Consider the following 20110-nt stretch of genomic DNA (forward strand, 5'->3'; position numbering starts at 1 on the left):
TCTTATATATAAAAAAATTAAGAAGATAAAATGGGCTGGGCACAGTGGCTCACACCTGTAAACCCAGCGCTTTGGGAAGCCAAGGAGGGTAGATCACTTGAGGCCAGGGGTTCCAGACCAGCCTGGGCAATATGGCAAAACCCTGTCTCTACGAAAAATAAAAATTAAAAAAAAAAAAAAAAAAAAAAAAAAAAAAATTAGCCAGGCGTGGTGGCACAGGCTGTAATTCCAGCTACTCGGGAGGCTGAGGTGGGAGGATGGCTCGAGCCCAGGAGGCTGAGGTTGCAGTGAACCGAGATTGCACCACTGCACTCTAGCCTGGGCAACAGAGCGAGACTGTCTCAAAAAGAAAAGAAAAAAAAAAAGATGAAATGGAAAGGGAGGACTGAAGTTCAGCTTAAAGGACACAGAACAAACATTTTATAAGTGATAAACGAGGTCTCTGCAGTGAAATTTGAAAACTGATTCTGAATGTTAGAACAGTTCAAAATATTTTATCTCAGTCTCTGTTACTTGAGATTTGGTATTGCCAACTTCAGCTTCCTAAATTTTTAGGTACACATAGCTCTATAAGGGGATCAGCTTTCCTGGCCTTCCTCTAAATTTTCTACCTGGGAAGTCTTTATGAAAGTCATCAGAAATATATAAATTCTCAGTATATGAGAAACTTTTAATGCTGGAGAATTATTCATAAAACTGAACAGTACTCAGAGTGCAAATAAAACAATAAAGTTTCTTCTATTTGATGAAGAGGTTCTAGTCAAGGACAATGGAAAAAATGAGTCCCTGAGTTTTCTGAGCTGATTTCTGTGCACTAGTTAAGAAGAGAATTTTCCCACTAGATGGGAATGCAGAAAAAAATACATTCACATCTCAATTCAAGCCACCCACTCACTGATATTCCAGGAAGAAGAATTTAAAAGATTAGATGGATTTATAAGTAATAGCATATCCTATATTCTTGGAAAATGTTCTCTTGTGATAGCAAAAAAGACTGTGATTGCCTCATGCGGATTGCATGCAAATGTTGATTCATGGACACAGGAACCATGACTCATCAAGTCTGTGGGATTGTTTCTTAAAAGAGGAGAGTAGGAAGACAAGGCCATGGAAAGCCTCCTTTTTTCTCTTATTCTTTGACCTGTCTATGGATTCTAGACTGAAGTCACTGAGAACTGGAGAATGTACTTACTCTGAGAATTGTTCATGTATTCCAAGAAAGTAAAAAGTACATGTTGTGTATATGTACATGGATAAGCGTGTTAAGACAGAACATGCATATTTTTAAAACTGACACTTTAGAATAGGAAAGTTTACATCTAGAAAAACACAGCTCTGCACTGCTCCCATTAGACTGCATCAGGGAAGTAATATCGTACGAGTGCTGGAGAGAAGTCTATAATTACCAAAAGTTAAATCCTTCAAGAAGTAAAAGCAAAGAGATTAGATTGTGACTGAAATGTATAGGTCTAGATAAAATTGTCAGTATGTGTACAAGCCTAAAAATTCAATTTTATTCTTTTTTCTACTGATGTTGGTTGCCTCTACTAGGAATTTACACTTGGTGGAGTAAGAAGTATTTATTCTGTACATAAATGCTTGTATGATCACAATCTATTAATCTAGCGAAATACAGATGAAGAGTTTGAAAAAGGGAATCGGTGGCACTAGTAAATTTCAGAGGAACTAATGAGAAACTTCTGGCAGAAAATAAGTGGTAAAGAACTTACTGTATCTGTGAATGGCTAGTATGCATATTTATCCCGATTTCAGTCCATTCAAACCAGGAAAATTAAAACTGTTATATAACATATGCTTATATAATACATTGTGTTTATATAGGCATACATATCCTTCTTGCTTTTCTGGTTCTGCCCATTAAGGCTTTTATAACTAAGAGATAAAAGTAATTATTTTTAGATTTTGGAACCACATTTATATGTTACATATTCCACATTGTGCTAATAAAATTGTAAACTGATTGCAAAGAAACAAAAATCCATATTGAATATTTCATATTACTATCCTCTTTCCCAGATGTTATTTGTTCTTGACTTTATGAGAATTCACTGAGGAAGGCTATGACAGACTGTATTTTGCAAAGACCATTGCCACAATGACTGCATCCCACACGCCCTTATTATAAAATTGTTTTGACACTCCTTCCGTTGAAAGTGCTTCTCTCTCTTTGATCTGAGTCAGCCTTTGAGATTCCCACCACCAATAATGGGTCTGAAGTGATGCTACGTGACTTTTGAGGCAGCGTCATTCAAATGGCGTTCTTCTCTCTGTGTTCTTAAGATGTTCACTCGCAGCCTAGCCCCAGTGTTGTGAGGAAGCCAAGCACCCCCTTAAATAGCCCCAGTGCAGGTGTCCCAACTGAGGCCTAGATGAGGACTGAGGCCAGACGTATGAGTGAGAGAGGCTGCAGCCCCCAGCCTTCCAGACATGGCCAGCCTTTGAGCCATTGCAACTGAAGGCACAAGTGAGAGATACGATGTCCATGCCAAGCCATGCTCAAGATTCTTGAACAGAAGACATGGTGGTTGCTGTTGATACGTTTTAATGATAATTGTTTGGAAAAGTTTGTTTCAAGACAATAGATAACTGGAACATAACATCACTACAGCTATTTTCACAAAGGGACAACAGCCAACCTCACATAGTTGGAATACGTCAGAACAAAGATGAATATCCAGGCCAATTAATCACAAGCCTGATGCCCTTAGTGGTCCATGTATCAGACAACTTTTTCTGTAATCAATATCTCACAAAATTGTGATTTTTCTGCTATTAGTATGAACATATTTATTCATTTTTTATTTACCAAGTCCAAGATGCTGTAACAATTAAATAACACACTGGATATTTTAACCTTGTACATTAAGAATTCAGATACAATTAAAGTGAATCTACCAGAGATGATAAAAACATAGTCATGATAAAAGTCAACTTAAAAGAATGAAAAACACTAACAAGTTATATACTACTTTTTAAAATTCAAAATATGAATATATGTCAAACTAATTTCTTTAAATCCTAAAACTTAATGACTAAACATGGATAAAATACATTATCAAATGACCAATCTATCAGTATTAACAATTTTAAGTGGTTTGAAAGTTAGACTTGGTTAAGGGAGACAATGATTAGCACTTACTCTCTTTCCTTCCATAAGATTTTTTGGAATTCATCCAAATGCACCTGCAAAGCTGAAATTTCAGTTACTTCATTTTCCAAAGGCAGATTTATTGCTTTCAGTCTCAGCCCAGCTTTCATTTCACCATTTCCAGAACCACCATTGTTGAATAAGTCAACACCATCTAGATTGGGTTTCATTTCCTCACTTAATTTTAGAGAATCAATAACCACACCTTCTTCCTGAAAAAAAAAATATTTAAACCTCTTGGAGAAAAATCGTGATGACAATACATTTTCATAAAGAAATAAATGTTATGATACAACAACAAATTCATATTTTTATTTCATTATCATTCCCTAAAAGCATTGCGTGGTCGCACTTACTTACATTCTTCTTCAAACTTATTTTTTTCTATGTTCTACCTCTTTACAAAAAAAATACACTTCTCAAAAGTTCTGCTTTAACTCTGTTTGTTCTCTTTTTCTAATCACGCTAAAAACAATCATGCACAAACTTGAACAGCTGTAAATAATTTTTAATGAGTTGATGAATTCCTCTTTCAAGTTTCTTTTGTCATAAGACACAGTTTCAAAGTAATTATTTTTTAACATTTTTGAAAGACAAGATAGAATTTTCAGGAAGCTCTTGAATATTTTAAAAAGCTTGCTTATCACTTTATTTTAGTTCCCCTTTTTTTAATTCATGAGCCACATCTCAAATAGAATTTAATGGGGCACTTTAATAAACATGGGCATCAATACTAGAGCAACAACTGCATCGACACTCTTAGAGCGTAACTCAAAAACTTCACAGGGCTCATGCTGTTGGTATTTGCCTACGATTTAAATTTGCCCTGGTTTATAAGTTTAAAATGAAAGACAATTTCAAATAAAATCTCAATTAATAGTCAAGTACAAGTAAAATCTCGATGATACTTCACTTTTATTTTATTTTTTAAGTAGTATGTGAATGCCAGGTTACCTAGTGTGATTCAGTCCTTAATTCTCTCAAGAATGATCATTGCAATCATCTATACTATAATATTTTGACAAACAATAAAATAAGATGTGTTGTTTGAGGATACATACACATATCTTTCTTGTTAGGTATAGAGTTGGCAAAGATACTGGTCAAAATTTTAAGGAAAAAACTGATTGAAGCTTCTTCAACAGGTAATATTTATTTTCCTACCATCAGAAGGAATATCTGGAAGGATATTTTACAAATAAATACATTTTTAATAAATAAGTATTATGTTTGATTTATTCTTGACATTAATGTTAAGGAGATATTTCAGAATAAATCCCAAAATATTGAGAAATTTCTATCATAATACATGTGAAGAGAATCCTTCATTTTCTCAAATGCAGAGGCTAGTAACTTGTAATAATAAAAACGCTTTGTGGATTTAGAGAACTTGATGTGAGCTATGTTCCCTTATCCTCATCATTGCATTCTTCTAACGCATACATTAATACAGCTGAGTTTTGAGAATATATGTGATTTTCCAAAAAATACACACAAAGCCTAGATTATCAACTTTGAACATTTTTAAAAGAAAACATAGAAGACCAAATAAGCAGAAATAATCATTGTATTGCAATCTTCTTAATTTTTTTTATTTATGGTTAAATCTAGGTTTTACCTACCATAAATTATATACATTATAGAATGGCTTAAAATACTAAATGCAATGGTAGAGGTGCAAGATATTAACTAATGTGTGTTAGAGAAGGAATTAAGTAGAAAGAGGTAACAAAATAAACTGAAACTATAATAAGAGGTAACAGGAGTTCCCAAAGTATGTTCTTTGGGTTGTTAATATTATTTACCAAGCTAAAATAAAAGAAAAAGAAAAAACAGCGTGGTGGTTCATGGATGAATAAGTGTATAAACTGAGAGACTTTTTAAAGTTCCATGTGTTTTGTACAGAAATCTCAGAAACTGAGATTCTAAGTATACCAAGAAATTCCATCAGTGGTCGATATAAAGCATTTCCTAAGGTACCCTATTTGCCTGCAGTACCCATTTTATAAGTAGTTAATTGTGAGGCTTGAGTCCCAAACATTGAGAACTATTCAAACTACTGTATGGATTGTTTACAATTTAGAAATAATTAAGGCAAATGGAAAGAAATGTCTCCAAATATTTTCTTTTCAGATGAAAAATGCTGAGCTAATTTTTTCTATAAAGATTAGTAAAACCACTAGGATGGGCTGAACTTGTGTTTCCTCAAAATTTATTTGTTAAAGTCCTAATCCCCAGTACCATAGAATGTGACTGTTGGTGGAGACAGGGCCTTTAAGGAGGTGATTTAGTTAAATTAGGCTCATTAGGTGACCTTACAAGAAGAACTTAAGACACAGACATGTGTACAAAGAAAAGACCATATGAAGACACAGGGAGAAAACGGCTTTCTATAAGCCAAGGAGAGAGGCCTCAGAAGAAACCAACCCTGCTATCACCTTGATCTTGTACTTCTAGCTTCTATAATTATAAGAAAATGAATTTCTGTTGCTTAAACCACTGTGATTATGGTACGTTTTTACGGTAGCCTTGGCAGACTAGTATAGTCATCACTGGATTTGTCACTTCCTTCTTCCTCCCCATCACTATCTATGACCTTCAGATATTCACATAGTCTCTGGATTTTTTTCTTACCTTATTATTTGTGTCCTCCTTTGTAGAAAATTTTCTTTTTACCAAACACTCTCTGATGGACTCATACATTTGTGAACTCACTTGAAATTGGTCTCTATGTTCACAGGATTCTTCTGTGAAACCAGGAAGCTTCAGATCCTGGGTGTCTTTAGCTTCTAATGCCTCCTTCTGAGGTGGCAAACTCTGTTTCTTTTTCAGTGTACTCAATTCTTTCATCGCCATCTCTAGTTTTATTCTGAGTTGTCTTCCTTCCTCCCTGGCACTGTTCCTTTCAGCTCGAACTTTACTCCACTTTTCTCTCCAGTTGGCAGTGCAATCTGACCACCACCGCATGGTCTTTTCCATCTGAGCAGCTCTGGCCTTGACTTCTTCAAGCTCCCGCAGGCGAAGTTCTTCACAAATATCCCATTTGTTGGTGTTACATGAGTGTGCACAGAAATTGTGAGCAGCATGAGATTGTAGCCCATGAAGTGGGAAGCAAGTATCCCTGGGGGGTGGGGCAGGTGTCACCATGTCACCACGTGACTTAATTGATGATTGCTGCATCTGGAAGATCTGTGTTTCTTCAATTAATCGATGAATGGAATCTAAATTCATATTCATCTTTGAGACCTGAGAAAAGATAGAGGACATAATTTCATGCTGAAATTTCCCTTGTAAATACAGGAATAAGACCTACTTTTTTTTGTTTTTGAAATTTGATGAAAACAATGCCACTTTTTTTTTTTTTTTTTTTTTTGGAGATAGAGTCTTGATCATGCAGTAGCATGATCTCGGCTCACTACAACCTCCGCCTCCAGGGTTCAAACAATTCCCTTGCCTCAGCCTCCTGAGTAGCTGGGACTATAGGCACGCACCACCACGCCCAGCTAATTTTTTTGTATTTTAGTAGAGATAGGGTTTCACCATGTTGGTCAGGATGTTTTTGATCTCCTGACCTCGTGATCCACCCACCTCAGCCTCCTGAAGGGCTAGGATTACAGGTGTGAGCCACCACGCCCGGCCGCGCTTTTTCAATATTGCATATTTTTCCAATGTAACTAAAAATATAGAGGAATTTAAACACTTGTAACTGTCCACTAAGAAATAGAAAATTCTCATATTCAATTTTGCCAAAAAATTCCAAATAAAACTATAAAGATCAATCGAAGATAGCACATGACATAAATAATTCATTTTGACAAATCCAGTCCTATTTAGGTCATATCTATTGCAACACTGTCCACTACAAAATACAAACTGTAATATTTATTGTCCACTAACTACCTAATGGTTTCTTTATCCCTGCTAAGCCTCAATTTGTTCAGGCAGAATGCACAACCTATTGATGTATAGGCAAATAAGCCTCTTATTTCAGTGCCAGAGGTTAAATCATAGTCTACATTTTCCATGATGCCCTTCATCTGTTGACTATTGACGAGTCTCAAGGCAGCCATATGGCCTGACTCTGGCTGCTGGGATGTGAGATGAAGTGTGCTGAGATTTCCCATCCAGAAAAATATGAGAATATCACCATGAGGAACTCTCTTTCCTCTTCCTTCCATGTGTTTGAATAAGGACATAGTTCTGGAAGAAGGTGAGTATAACAGCCTTCTCATGACATTCAAAATGGTGAACCATGAAGATAAGAGCCTGATTTAAGGTGTGAATTATGGCATGACAACGTAGAATGCATACCTCTGATTTCTTTGCTATTTGAGCAGAACAACCTATATTTATTTAAGTTAATGATGGTTGAGTTTTCTGTTATTTTCAGGCAAAAGCACATCTAACTTATACATGAATTAATTTCTCACTGTGGTTAATATTGTGATAAGAAAAAGACATGTTTCTTGTATGTCAAAGGTTTTACAGTCTGGTGGGTGAGAGAAGCACAGTTAAGTTTTAAAGATACATAATTTACATTATAACAAATACGTGTACTTGTTCAATAATTTTGTTTAGTATGTAGAATGTGTCAAGTCAGTGTTAGATTATTAGGTATGGTCAAGGTGATCTACGGAATACTGATGAAGTTATGACTATCACTTAGAAATGAGGAAACTTTACAGCGTAGATAACACGACACACAGTCTTAGTCCAATGCAAAGCTTCGTAAAGGAATTAAAATCAACTTTCCATATATATACCAAACACAAATTAATTTGTAAAGGCATACCATATGTAACAATACATATACCCAATTCTTTATTCAACATTGTAATATAGGTATATTGAGAATATAGTAAGTAGAATTTTTGCTTTAAAAAAGTGCTCAAAACGTGCAGCTTAATTTGTAAATTAATAAAGTTCCATGGCTGTATATAATTACCCATTTTTATTCTCAGATATGATTTTCTGGTGTAAATAATCTTATATAATATTTTATGTGCATGACATTTAATCCTCTCACTTTTTTCATTTGCTTTTATATAGTTACAGATCATAAATCGCCTCCTTATGACCCATCTATTTAATCAACTGAATGGGTTTCATTACTATAACTAACTTACAAAATAAGCCTTTAATCATTGGGAAAAAAGACTACATAATATTTTAAAAGATGAACATTAAGGCTATCTTATTAAGAGATCTTATAATATTAAACTTAATTAATATTAACTTTTAATAGTAGAGAAGAAAACATTTTAACAAGTGTTATGTAGAGATGTCAAACCACTTCACTCTTCATTATAATACTTGTTATAATAATATAGACACATGGTTGTAATTATTTTTGTTAGCATTGGTATATGTCCAATCATGTTTCAATTATTGCTGATTTGGAGTATTTTGTTCCCTTCATATATTATAATTCAGAGGGCAATAAGAATACAACTGACCAAACTCCAACAACAATATAAAAAAGAAAAGAACAAAAGGAACTCTTAATTAGAAACAGTGTATATATATACACACATATATATATACATATACACACACACACACACACATATATATATTTACTATTCACTGTTTAATGATATTTCTTTTGGTTGAAATTCCAAAGTGAAGACAGAGAATTTAATTCAGCATATTAAACTTAAAATTATCCTTGCTAGTTTTCAAAATAAATCAGTATCATAAAATTGTAATGTCTTTAAATGTCTCATTAACTTTTATTTCACTAGTGTTTTGAAGATTCTATAATTGGATTCTGGTACATTGAGATCTTGCCTACCAATTAACTGTGTATTTTTTCACATCTGACTAAATAAAAATGAGTTGGGCTTAATCAGTCAGTCCTTGAACTTGAAGAGTATTTCCTGTTTTAAAAAGTTTTCTCAGGCAAGGAAAACTTGCTTGAGATGAGGTTGGTTAACACACATATGCATGCACTAAAGTCTTCATTTCCCTATACAAACGTGTGCACTCTTCGTATTTTAGCTCAGACAACTATGAAAGTATTTGCCAGTGGTTGTAGAACAGGGCCACTGATAACGTGGGAAAATACTTTAATGCTGTTGACTCTGGTTTCTTGTACTGATTTTTGCATTGTAAAAATGCTTATACAATCAGTCCACCGTGATTCCTGCAAATATTTTTGAATGTAGTACATAACCAAATAAAATCTTAAGGGTCTACAAAGTATATATAATATTACTAACAAAATTATTTGTTGCCAAAGGAGAACTTAATGTGTCAGATAATTTAAAACTTAGATATTTTACTTTCAAAAGCATTATAATTATATTATCTAGATCCCTTAGTGGCCGTTTGTCTAAGGGTGTCCAAGGGGGAGGACACAGTCACGGGTTCTTAGTTTCTGTTTCTGCCTGGGCTACCAAAACCCCTTCCTCATCCCTCTTTTCCACCTATCACTAGAAACAGAAGCTAAAAACCAAGGTTTCCTGCTGCTGAAAGCCTAAAACAAAACAAAACACAACAACAACAACAAAATAAGGTGGATTGAATATCCACCGCTGACCTGCTCCTAGAAAGTGAACAAAATAGACATCACTTCTGCCATCCTGAATGTTGCTAACAATCATGAACAACAAACCAAATGAACAATCACAGTTTTTAACTATATCTTTGAAAGGAGCAGTGTGTTGTAATCCAAAAACTCCCTATGTACTTATCAAAGTCTCTCCCAAGTGACAGTTGATGTGTTATCTGAAGAATGAAATGGGCCAGAAAGAAAAGCATTTTTGGCAGAAGTTAAACTTCCATGGCAGGATAAAACAGACATTACAAAGATGTTTGTCTTATTGTTTATAGTTATTGCTTTATCTTAATCTATAGAAAATGAAACCTTTGTTGAATTTTTTTTCCTAAGAAGCATAGGACTTGTAATGCACATAAAATAACAAAAGCCATTTGCAGTGAGAAAATGGATTAATACAGATTCAAAGTACAATACTAAGAAAGAATCATTATGATAGATATGATGAAATATAATCTGACAAAAAGAAAAAGAATCAGATTTTAATATTTGGGAAAATAAACACTTTATTGTATTATAAAATGTGGCCTGTCAAACAGGCATAAATGAAGAGTATGAAAATTCATTTCATATAGGTCTAAAGCAAATACATATATATATACACACACACACATGAATTTTTGCAAGAGTACACAGAATGTTAAATAGAAGACTATAGTTGTGATGATGAGATAAATGAAACCATTACACTAAATGGCCACATGACATCATATGTATGTAGTTCAAGATTTGCTCATGGTTAAATATTCTATTCTAAAAATCCTTACACTGTAGCAAATTATACAGACAGTTTCTCTCTATGCTTGTTGGTGCAAATGAGAGGCTTTTAAATTGTATAGAGACAGAAAATAATTCGTCAAAGCAGGCAACTAATAATATAAAATAAATTTGAACAACTTGCCAATAATTTAAAACTTAGATATTTTACTTTCAAAAGCATTATAACATAAAATGAGCAGAAACACAAAGTTTAAAACATAATTTCATGTTTGCCAAGAGTCTTTATTAAATTTTAAATAGCATTATTTGATCAGATAGAAATTGTCTCTATTTTAAAGAATTGGGATGGAATTAATACAGTAAACAAGACCTTTTGCTAGCTTACTCTTCACTGCTCCCTCTTTAAGCTATTGCTATTACCTAGTGCTATTGAAGCAATGTGTCACTGGTTCAAATGTATGTGATGCCTTTCCATTAGGCTAGGTTTTCAGTAAAATTATTTGAGAAAAAATCGTGATAAAATATTACATTTCTAAGATAATGTTCAATGATTTTTAAAACTCCAGTTCTTTAAAAATAAACTATTTTAGAGTCTCTCCACATAGTATCTTGATGTCATTGTTGTGTTTTTTATAAGCTTTAAGGGGCTTAAAAATTACATTATAATAATAACCTCATGGATCAGAGAGAAAAAGTGACCAGTCTGACTTCTTTATAATATGAATAAAGAAATACAGAGAGATCCAAAATCCATAATCCGTTTTATAAAGTGTCAATGCATAATTTGTAATGAGTCTTGGAAAAATAAAATTCCTGTTTTCTGGCAGGCTGATCAACTTGAAGCCTTTATGGTGCTTTGCCTGCCAAGTACAAATTTAGGTTCAGACAATTTAGACTTTCTTGGTGGATACATCATTTAACTACTCTTATGAAGTACTTGGGATGCCAAGCAGGTTCAAGAAAGCTCTGCTTTAAAATATTGCTGAAATTTCTCACCAGTGTACACATTTTGAGACTTAAAGAGATTATGTCATACATTTGAGCTTAGCAGCCTAAGTATATTTCTATATTATATAGAATACATATGGAATAAATGTAATATACAGTATTGTATATACATGTATATATAATCTGTTCTACATATTTTACCTGTTTGTATGGAAACCTGACAGTCAATTCATCCGCATTTTAAAATATTTATACCCATGCCAGGTTTTAGTTAACAAAGCCACAACTATCCCAATGTTCTTATGCAATCTAATCCAACTTAATGGTGCCAAATAAAAAAGCCAAAATGTTTCTTGAGACTTTAAGCCAAAAATAAAATTAACATTAGCTCTGCTGGAACTATATAGCCGCACCTAATCTTATTTTTGTATAAGAATGTACTTAGCAGCTTAGCACTATTTCCAGGTGGCTAACAGACATGGTGCACATTTTATGGGAAATAACACTGCACAAGCCTGATATTGTTAAAGGTTCTACCACTTTCTAAATTTGGGCAGGTGACTGTATCTGAAATTTACATTACTATGTAAACATCATCTTGTAGAACCTCATATCGATTAAATGACAATGATGACAATGTAACTGTTTCTAGAAACACTAAAATGTTAAAAGAAAATTAAAATGAGAGCACATAGCCAATAACTCCAAATGATAATTATTATCAGTATCTAATGTGAGGGAAAATCACTCTATGAAATAATTCCTATCATGGTTCCACTACAAATTAGGTGGTGCTAAGAGAAGGATGGTTATATCATCAAGATCGGGGAATTTTTTCTGTTTCTTTTTGTTGTTTTTACATTTAAAAGCTATTTATTTGTTAAAATTATAGATTTTCGTTAACATTGAATTCATCGAGATTTCCAAATGTTTTTGTGCATTTAAAGTTTCAGGAAACAAAACCACAGATGACCCCAATTTTCCTATGCATTTTCTAAGCAAAATTCCTAAAGCGTTTACCATATTCGCACTTATTCTTAAAGAATCTGTGTGGCTAAGTCACAAGATCTTCACAGGTCTATTTACACTTTGTGGTGAACAGGAGAAAGCTCTTATGTATCAGTAAAATGCGGTAATATTTTCTCACATCCATTTGATAGGATGTGCAAAGCTGCCAACTGCTTTATGTTGGCTGACTGGAAAATTTTCTCAGACTTCATGAAGTTTGAAGAGTGAAGCTCAAAGATTGTCCTATTATTTTCAAAAAGCACCTATAATTTTTTTAATCAAAACAAAATTTATTCTTAAAGTCAGTTTTATTTTCCCCACGGTACATTCTTTACATTAATAATCCAAATGGGTTAAACTATATTCCACATCAAAAAGCTGAGACAAAAAATTGGATTCAGAAGCAGACATTTTACAATGTACCTAAGACTTTTATGAGCAATACCTGTGCATGTGTCCAAATACTCCACTTCAGTCATCCCAGTTCTTAAAGTAAAAAGTATTTATGTAAAATCATGCATGATATGGTATGTTAAACTTTATTTTGTATGTATGATCTGGAATTCAATTTTCACTGTAAACAGCACGACCAAAGAGTAAAATTTACACTTAAAAAATATAAATTGAATCAACAGAATTTTTTAAAAAGCCCAGCTTCTTCAAATTCCAAAATTTCTAGTGGTGAATCCGAATGTTGTAGCGAACATGTAGGAAAAATGGGGCAAGATAGTTTTTTCTTTCAGAAAAGAGAAAGATCAGACATAAGAAACCTATGCCTTTCACCCAGACTTCAAAAGTAAGAAAGCCAGAAAAGCCACTTTTCAAATACACCCCCTAAGAAGTTGTGTAAGATTGTCACACCTGTCTTGATGATCAAGTCAAGCAATATTTTAAAATTATAACAGTATTTAACTTTTGTATTCCGTATATTGATTGGAAGTGACATGACAGAATATATTTAAATATACATTTAAATAATTTAACTATATTTAAATGTATTTAAAAGAAATAATTTAAATTTTTTAAAGTAACAATTAAAATAAAAGAAATAACAATTCAAATATATTTGAAATTGTTTTGAAATATATTTGAAATATATTTGAATTGGTATTTCCTTTATTTTGCTCTTCTTTTTCTAAGTTTCTTGTGGTAGGAACTTAGGTTGAGAACTTTATTTCTTATGTAAGAATTTAGGGCATAATCTTTCTTCTCTGCACTATGTTAGCTGTCTTTCAAATATCTGATGTTACAGTATTTTCATTTTATTCAGTTTTGTATTTTTTTAATTTTCTTGGCGAATTCCTTATTGAACCATGAATTATTTAGACATATGTTGTCTAATTTTTACTTCTTTAGGGATATTTCTGTTGTGATTTTTAGTTTGATTTCATTACAGAAAGATGGCATACTTTGCCTAATTTCAATTATTTTACATTAGTTGAAGGGTTTTTTTTGTTTTTTTTTGTATAGGATATGTACCTTGGTGAATGTTACATGACACTTGAAAATATGTATGTTCTGCAATTGTATGGTGGACTCTTCTATACATAACAATTAGATCCTATTTGCTGATTATATTGTTCAGATTCTCTATACCTTTGCTGATTTTCTATGCAGTCATTTTACTAGTTGTTCAGAGAGATTTCTGAAATCCTCAGCTGTAATTCCTGATTTGTCTATTGCTCTTTTCAGTTGTACCTGTTTTTGCTTCATGTGTTTGGAAGCTGTGTTGTTTTGCATATACTCACGTAGGATCATTATGTCTTCCTGATGTATTGATCCTTTTATCATCATGAATTTTTCCTCCTTGTCTGTGGTGGGTTTCTGTATTTTATTTTGTTTTGTTTTTTTCTGAAGTAACATCTCTGGTATTAACGTAGCCACTCTTAGGTACTTTTTAAAAAACTAGTATTTCCAAGGTATTTTTTTCCACTCTTTTATTTAACATTCTTTTATTTGTGATAGATGGCAATCTTCATTGATGATCTGAGGAAGTGAGTTTCTTGTTAAGTTTCTTATTGATAGCATGTAACTTGTTCATGCTTTTTGTTTGTTTGCTTATTTTTATTTTATTCACCCTGCCAATCTCTGACTTCTACCTGGTCTATTTAGGCCATTTACATTTACAGTAATTATTGATGTGTTAGAACTTATATCTGCCATTTTATAATTTGTTTTCTTTCTGTCCTCTCTTTCCATCCCTGCTTTTCTTCTTTTGCTTTCCTCTTTGTTATTTGAATTTTTGTGTGGATTCCACCTGGCTGATATAGGTACAGTATTTTTTAGTTTATCACTTGTACAGTTTTCATACTTGTTGTTCTGAGAGTTAAAATACACAAATGTAACAGCCTTATCTACTGGAAATCAGCATTTCATCTCTTCAAGTGAAGTATGGACAACCTACTTCTGTTTAGGTCATTTTACCTTCTCTATCATTAAATATCACTTTCTTGAGTATAAAATGATTTTATAATTTTTATTTCAATCATTAAATATGATTTATAAAACAAATGAGGAGAAAGATATTCTATCATATATTCATATTTCTATTTGATTGTTTCTTCTTGTTTTTTGATGCTACGGGATTCTTTTATCATTTTGTTTCTCTTTATAGAATTTCCTTTAGCCAATTTTTAAGGGTAGTTCCTGCTATTAATAGCATCTTCTAGTTTTCCTTCATCTGGTATCTTTACTCTCCATTCATTCCCGAAGGATAGTTTTACCAGTTCTACAATTATCACTTGATTTTTTTCAGCACTTAAAAATGTACCATCTCCTTGTAGCCTTTGTGGCTTCAGGTAAGAAATTCACTATCATTTGAAGTGATATTCCTAGTGTTGACATTTTGTATTAGAAGTTCAGCATTGGTTATATAGTAACATAAATACTATGGCATATAAATCTTTCATTTTAACTCTTATCCATGAATTTCAAATATAGATTATAGCTATGTAACAATTAATGTGATCAATCAGGCGCTAATAAGTACCAATAAAAAGTGAGATTATGGCCATGACTGCAAACCTTGTAATTATATTTTGTTTTACTCTTGAAATGTTTCCTTAACCTCAGAATAATTGGGTAAAATGGTAAAGAAAAAACGTTCAAATGGATTTTCCCAGTGTGTGTGAATATCATTTTTTAAAATTAAAATATAGACAAACTTCTAAAATGTCCCTCACTTATCCCCCCTTTTGGTATTCACAGCCTTGTCTAATTCCCTTCCTCTCAGTGGGGGCTGGCCCTGTGACCTGCTTCTAATGAATATAATGTTATAAAAGTGGTAAGATGTGACTTCTGAAATCAGGTTATGAAAGAATGAGGTTTCCATGTTGCTAGCATTCTTTCTATTGCCTTTTCTCTCGGTCACTGATAAATCCAAGAGTCATATCATAAGCAGTTGTTTGGAGAGGCCCATGTGGCAAGGAACTGAGGAAGGCTTCTGATCACCAGCTCCCAGAAACTAAATCCTGCCCACAACCATTTGTGGAAGCTTGGCAGCAGATCTACCCCATGTTGAGTCTGCAATCCACTGCAGCTCTGGCTGACACCTTCCCTGAAGCCTATGAGAGAGACCCAGGGCCAGAGGATTCAATTAAGCCACACCTATATTCCACAGAAACGATATTGCTGCATAAAAAATTAAACCAAAATTTAGTTTCTTAGAACACTATATTTATTACCTCACAGTTTCTGTGTCTGCAGTCTATTAAAAGAATGTGAATTGTCAGAAAAATGCATTTTAATATCTTGATATTTGGAAAATAGAAACAAACAAGAGAGAAATATTCTAGGTTATCATTAGTATATGTTAACCCTCTAAAGAGGTGACAGTAACAGGAAATATAAATTGACGTGAAATGGTGCCTTTAACAATTTAAAATTAGAAAATGAGAACACTGTACAGATTCATTTTCCAAAAGTGCTTTTCAAGAGCACATGACTACTTATAAGTACAAAATACTTGGATTTTGTACTTGGATTTTATACAAGCAGAATTACTGCATTTAATTCATTGCATGATCTTCCGCTGAAGGGTATGTAAAGATGAACATGTTCATTTTTACATCTTGAAGTTTTAATAACTTATTGAATGTTTATTTATTTATTATCATTTTTATTTTTTGAGTCTTGCTGTGTTGCTTAGGCTGAAGTACAGTGGAGTAATCTCAGTTCCCTACAACTTCTGCCTCCCTGGTTCAAGTGATTCTCCTGCCTTAGCCTCCTGAGTAGCTGGGGCTACAGGCACGTACCACATGCCCGACTAATTTGTATATTTTTAGTAGAGACGGAGTTTTGCTATGTTGGCCAGGCCGGTCTCCAACTCCTGGCTTCAAGTGATCCGCCCACCTCGGCCTCCTAAAACACGGGCATTACAGACCGCACCTGGCCTAATTTACTGAAAAATATTTTTAAACCACAAATGCAAATATTGTTTTACTTTGGAAAAATGGAACTGCCAATGTATTATTTAGCTTTTTCTTTCCCATTTTTTGAGTGCCAAATACAATAGCATGAGAAAAGCTTTCTATTCAAATAGCACCTTAAGTTCAGTAGCGCTTACTCTGAACACATAAAGTGGCATTAAAATCTTTAAGCACATCAGTTTTATCAATTTCATTTACTATGAGAATAAATCATTTTAGTGCCTCTCAATATATTTTGTAATATTTACCTTTATATAAGAGTAACTTCTGTAAATCAAATAACAGATAAACTGAACTGCTTGGCATCTAACAATGAAACTTGTGGACAGCAAGAAAGAGAGAAAGATAAAAGAGAAAACTAGTTCAACCATTGTGGAAGACAGTGTGGCGATTCCTCAAGGATCTAGAACTAGAAACACCATTTGACCCAGCCATCCCATTACTGGGTATATACCCAAAGGATTATAAGTCATGCTGCTATAAAGACACGTGCACACGTATGTTTATTGCGTCACAATTCACAATAGCAAAGACTTGGAACCAACCCAAATGCCCATCAGTGACAGACTGGATTAAGAAAGTGTGGCACATATACACCATGGAATACTATGCAGTCATAAAAAGGATGAGTTCATGTCCTTTGTAGGGACATGGATACAGCTGGAAACCATCATTCTCAGAAAACCAAACACCGCGTGTTCTCGCTCATAGGTGGGAACTGAACAATGAGATCACTTGGACACAGGAAGAAGAACCTCACACACTGGGGCCTGTTGTGGGGTGTGGGGAGGGGGGAGGGATAACATTAGGAGATATACCTAATGTAAATGATGAGTTAATGAGTGTAGCACACCAATATGGCACATGTATACGTATGTAACAAACCTGCACGTTGTGCACATGTACCCTAGAACATAAAGTATAATGAAAAAAAGAAAAAGAGAGAGAGAAATTATCAGGAATTTTCCTGAGTATTTCACATATATTAACCTATTTCCTTCTTACCAGAATCCAAGAGGTACATATATATTTGTCTCTCTATGCCTTTCCAGTTTTTATTTATGGAGTGCATGTGTGAGTGTGTGATAGTGTGTACTTGTAAGATAGACAAAGACATTTTTCAGATCAGCAAAGATCTATTTTAATCATTGCTATTATTACACATCATTTTTTAAATTGTAATTTCATGGAGACTTTGACTTAACAGAAAACATTTCCAAATACTTATAATATGTCAGTCTGGCTATTCTGTACTATTCAAATAACAACTTGTGCACATTTCAATATTTTTATTTTTCTGCCTATATTTTATCCAATGAAATGTATTTTAGGAATGTAATTGAAAATCACAGGTTTTAGCTGAAACCATTCCCCTTGAGAACTGGAACAAGATGAGGATGCCCACTCTCACCACTACTATTCAACCTAGTACTGGAAGTCCTGGCAGGAACGATCAGGCAAGAGAAAGAAATAAAAAGCATCCAAATTGAAAAAGAAGTCAAACTATCTCTCTTCACTAACAGTATGATTCTATAATTAGAAAACCCTAAAGACTTTTCCAAAAGGCTCAGAATAGAAAACTCAGAAAAATAACCACACACCTACAACCATCCAATCTATGAAAAAGCCAACAAAAACAAGCAATGGGAAGAGGCCTCCTCATGCAGTACATGTTGCTGGGATAGCTGGGTAGCCATATGCAGAGAGTGAAACTGGACCCTTGCTTTTTACTATACACAAACACTAACTCAAGAAGAATTAAAGGTGTAAATGTAAGCCCTCAAACTATAATATTCTGAAAAGAATTTTATAAAATAAAAGAATTTCTATAAAAGAAAGGAAAACCTAGGAAATACCCTTCTTGACATCAGCCTTGGCAAATAATTTTTGGCTAAGTCTCCCAAAGCAATTGCAAAAGAAAAACCCTAAAACTGACAAGTGGGACCTAAGTAAAGTAAAGAGCTTTTGCACAGCAAAAGAACCTATCAACAGAGTAAACAGCCGGCAGAATGGGAAAAATTATTCACAAACTACGCATCCAGCAAACATCTAATATCTAGAATGCTTAAGGAACTTAAATCAACAGGCAGAAAACAAATGGCCCCATTAAAAAGTGGGCGAAGGACATGAACATACATTTCACAAAGAAGACACACAAGAAGCCAACAAACATGTGAAATGATGCTCATTATCACTAACCATCAGGAAATTACAAATCGAAACCACAATGAGATACTATCTCACACCAGTTAGAATGGCCATTATTAAAAAGCCCAAAAACAACGGATGCTGGTGAGGCTGCAGAGTTAAAGAAATGCTCATACACTGTTGCTGGGGGTGTAAATTACTTCAGTCACCATGCAAAGCAATTCAGAGATTTGCTAAAGAACTTAAAACAAGGCTACCATTCAACAGAGCAATCAATCCCATTACTGGGTATATACCCAAAGGAAAATAGATCATGAAGCCAAAAAGACATGTGCCCTCATAGGCTCATCACTGCTTTTCACAATAGCAAAGACATGGAATCAACCTAGGTATCCATCAGTGGTGGACTGGATAAAGAAAGGTGGCACATAAGTTACCTGATGGAAAGTCTTGACTGCAAGTAGTCCTGATTCTTGGAATTCTGAATTCTAAGACGCACCAACAAAACAACAAAAGAAAAAAGCAATGAAAGCGCAGATTTATTGAAGCAAACATACACTCTAAAGACAGGGAGCGGGCTCGAGAAAGTGGCTCAAGAGTCCCGATTGCAATGTTCTTTAGTTTTTACTAAGCTAAAAGAATTTGGTAACACCTACATGTACCCTTTAGAGGCCTCCAATTGGTTACAACCTATGCGAATGAAGCATTGGCCCATGACTAATGAGAGGCTGCAGTGGAGGCTTGGCCCACAACCAATCAGAGGCTGAAATAGACTCTGCCCCCGCCACCAATCAAAGGCTGAAGTGAAGGTTTGGCCCCAGACCAATGAGAGGTACTTCCCATTTGTGCTATAGGGGAGTGGAGGGGGTTTGGAGTGGCAGATGCCTCTGGTTTCTTGTCACTTAGGCATGGAGAGGTGAGGTTTTCTTTTTGGTTCAATTCCAAGAAGTCAGCCTCAGGTTGGCCTTAGGCTCCCTGTCTCCAGCCCCTATTCTCCTGCCTCACATATATATCATAAAATACTACACAGCCATAGAAAGAATGAAATATTGTCCTTTGCAGCAACATGGATGGAGCCGGAGGCCATAATCCTAAGCTAATTAATGCAAGAACAGAAAACCAAATACCGCA

At 34.1% G+C, this 20110-nt stretch overlaps 1 protein-coding gene across 6 annotated transcripts in view; it reads right to left on the reverse strand.

Moving 5' to 3' along the window:
- The window catches only part of CCDC102B (coiled-coil domain containing 102B), a 300046-nt gene that overhangs the window by 256296 nt on the left and 23640 nt on the right, over positions 1-20110 (reverse strand). For all 6 annotated transcript variants that reach the window (XM_008013825.3, XM_008013824.3, XM_008013822.3 and 3 more), the window contains exons 2-3: positions 5804-6415; positions 3161-3381 (exon numbers count right to left, since the gene is read on the reverse strand). In XM_008013825.3, coding sequence (XP_008012016.3) covers positions 3161-3381; positions 5804-6406 — 824 coding nt within the window. In that variant the 5' untranslated portion in view covers positions 6407-6415. The remainder of the gene's footprint in view (positions 1-3160; positions 3382-5803; positions 6416-20110) is intronic.

This window comes from Chlorocebus sabaeus, chromosome 18, assembly GCF_047675955.1.
Source record: "Chlorocebus sabaeus isolate Y175 chromosome 18, mChlSab1.0.hap1, whole genome shotgun sequence".
Classification (NCBI taxonomy): domain Eukaryota; kingdom Metazoa; phylum Chordata; class Mammalia; order Primates; family Cercopithecidae; genus Chlorocebus; species Chlorocebus sabaeus.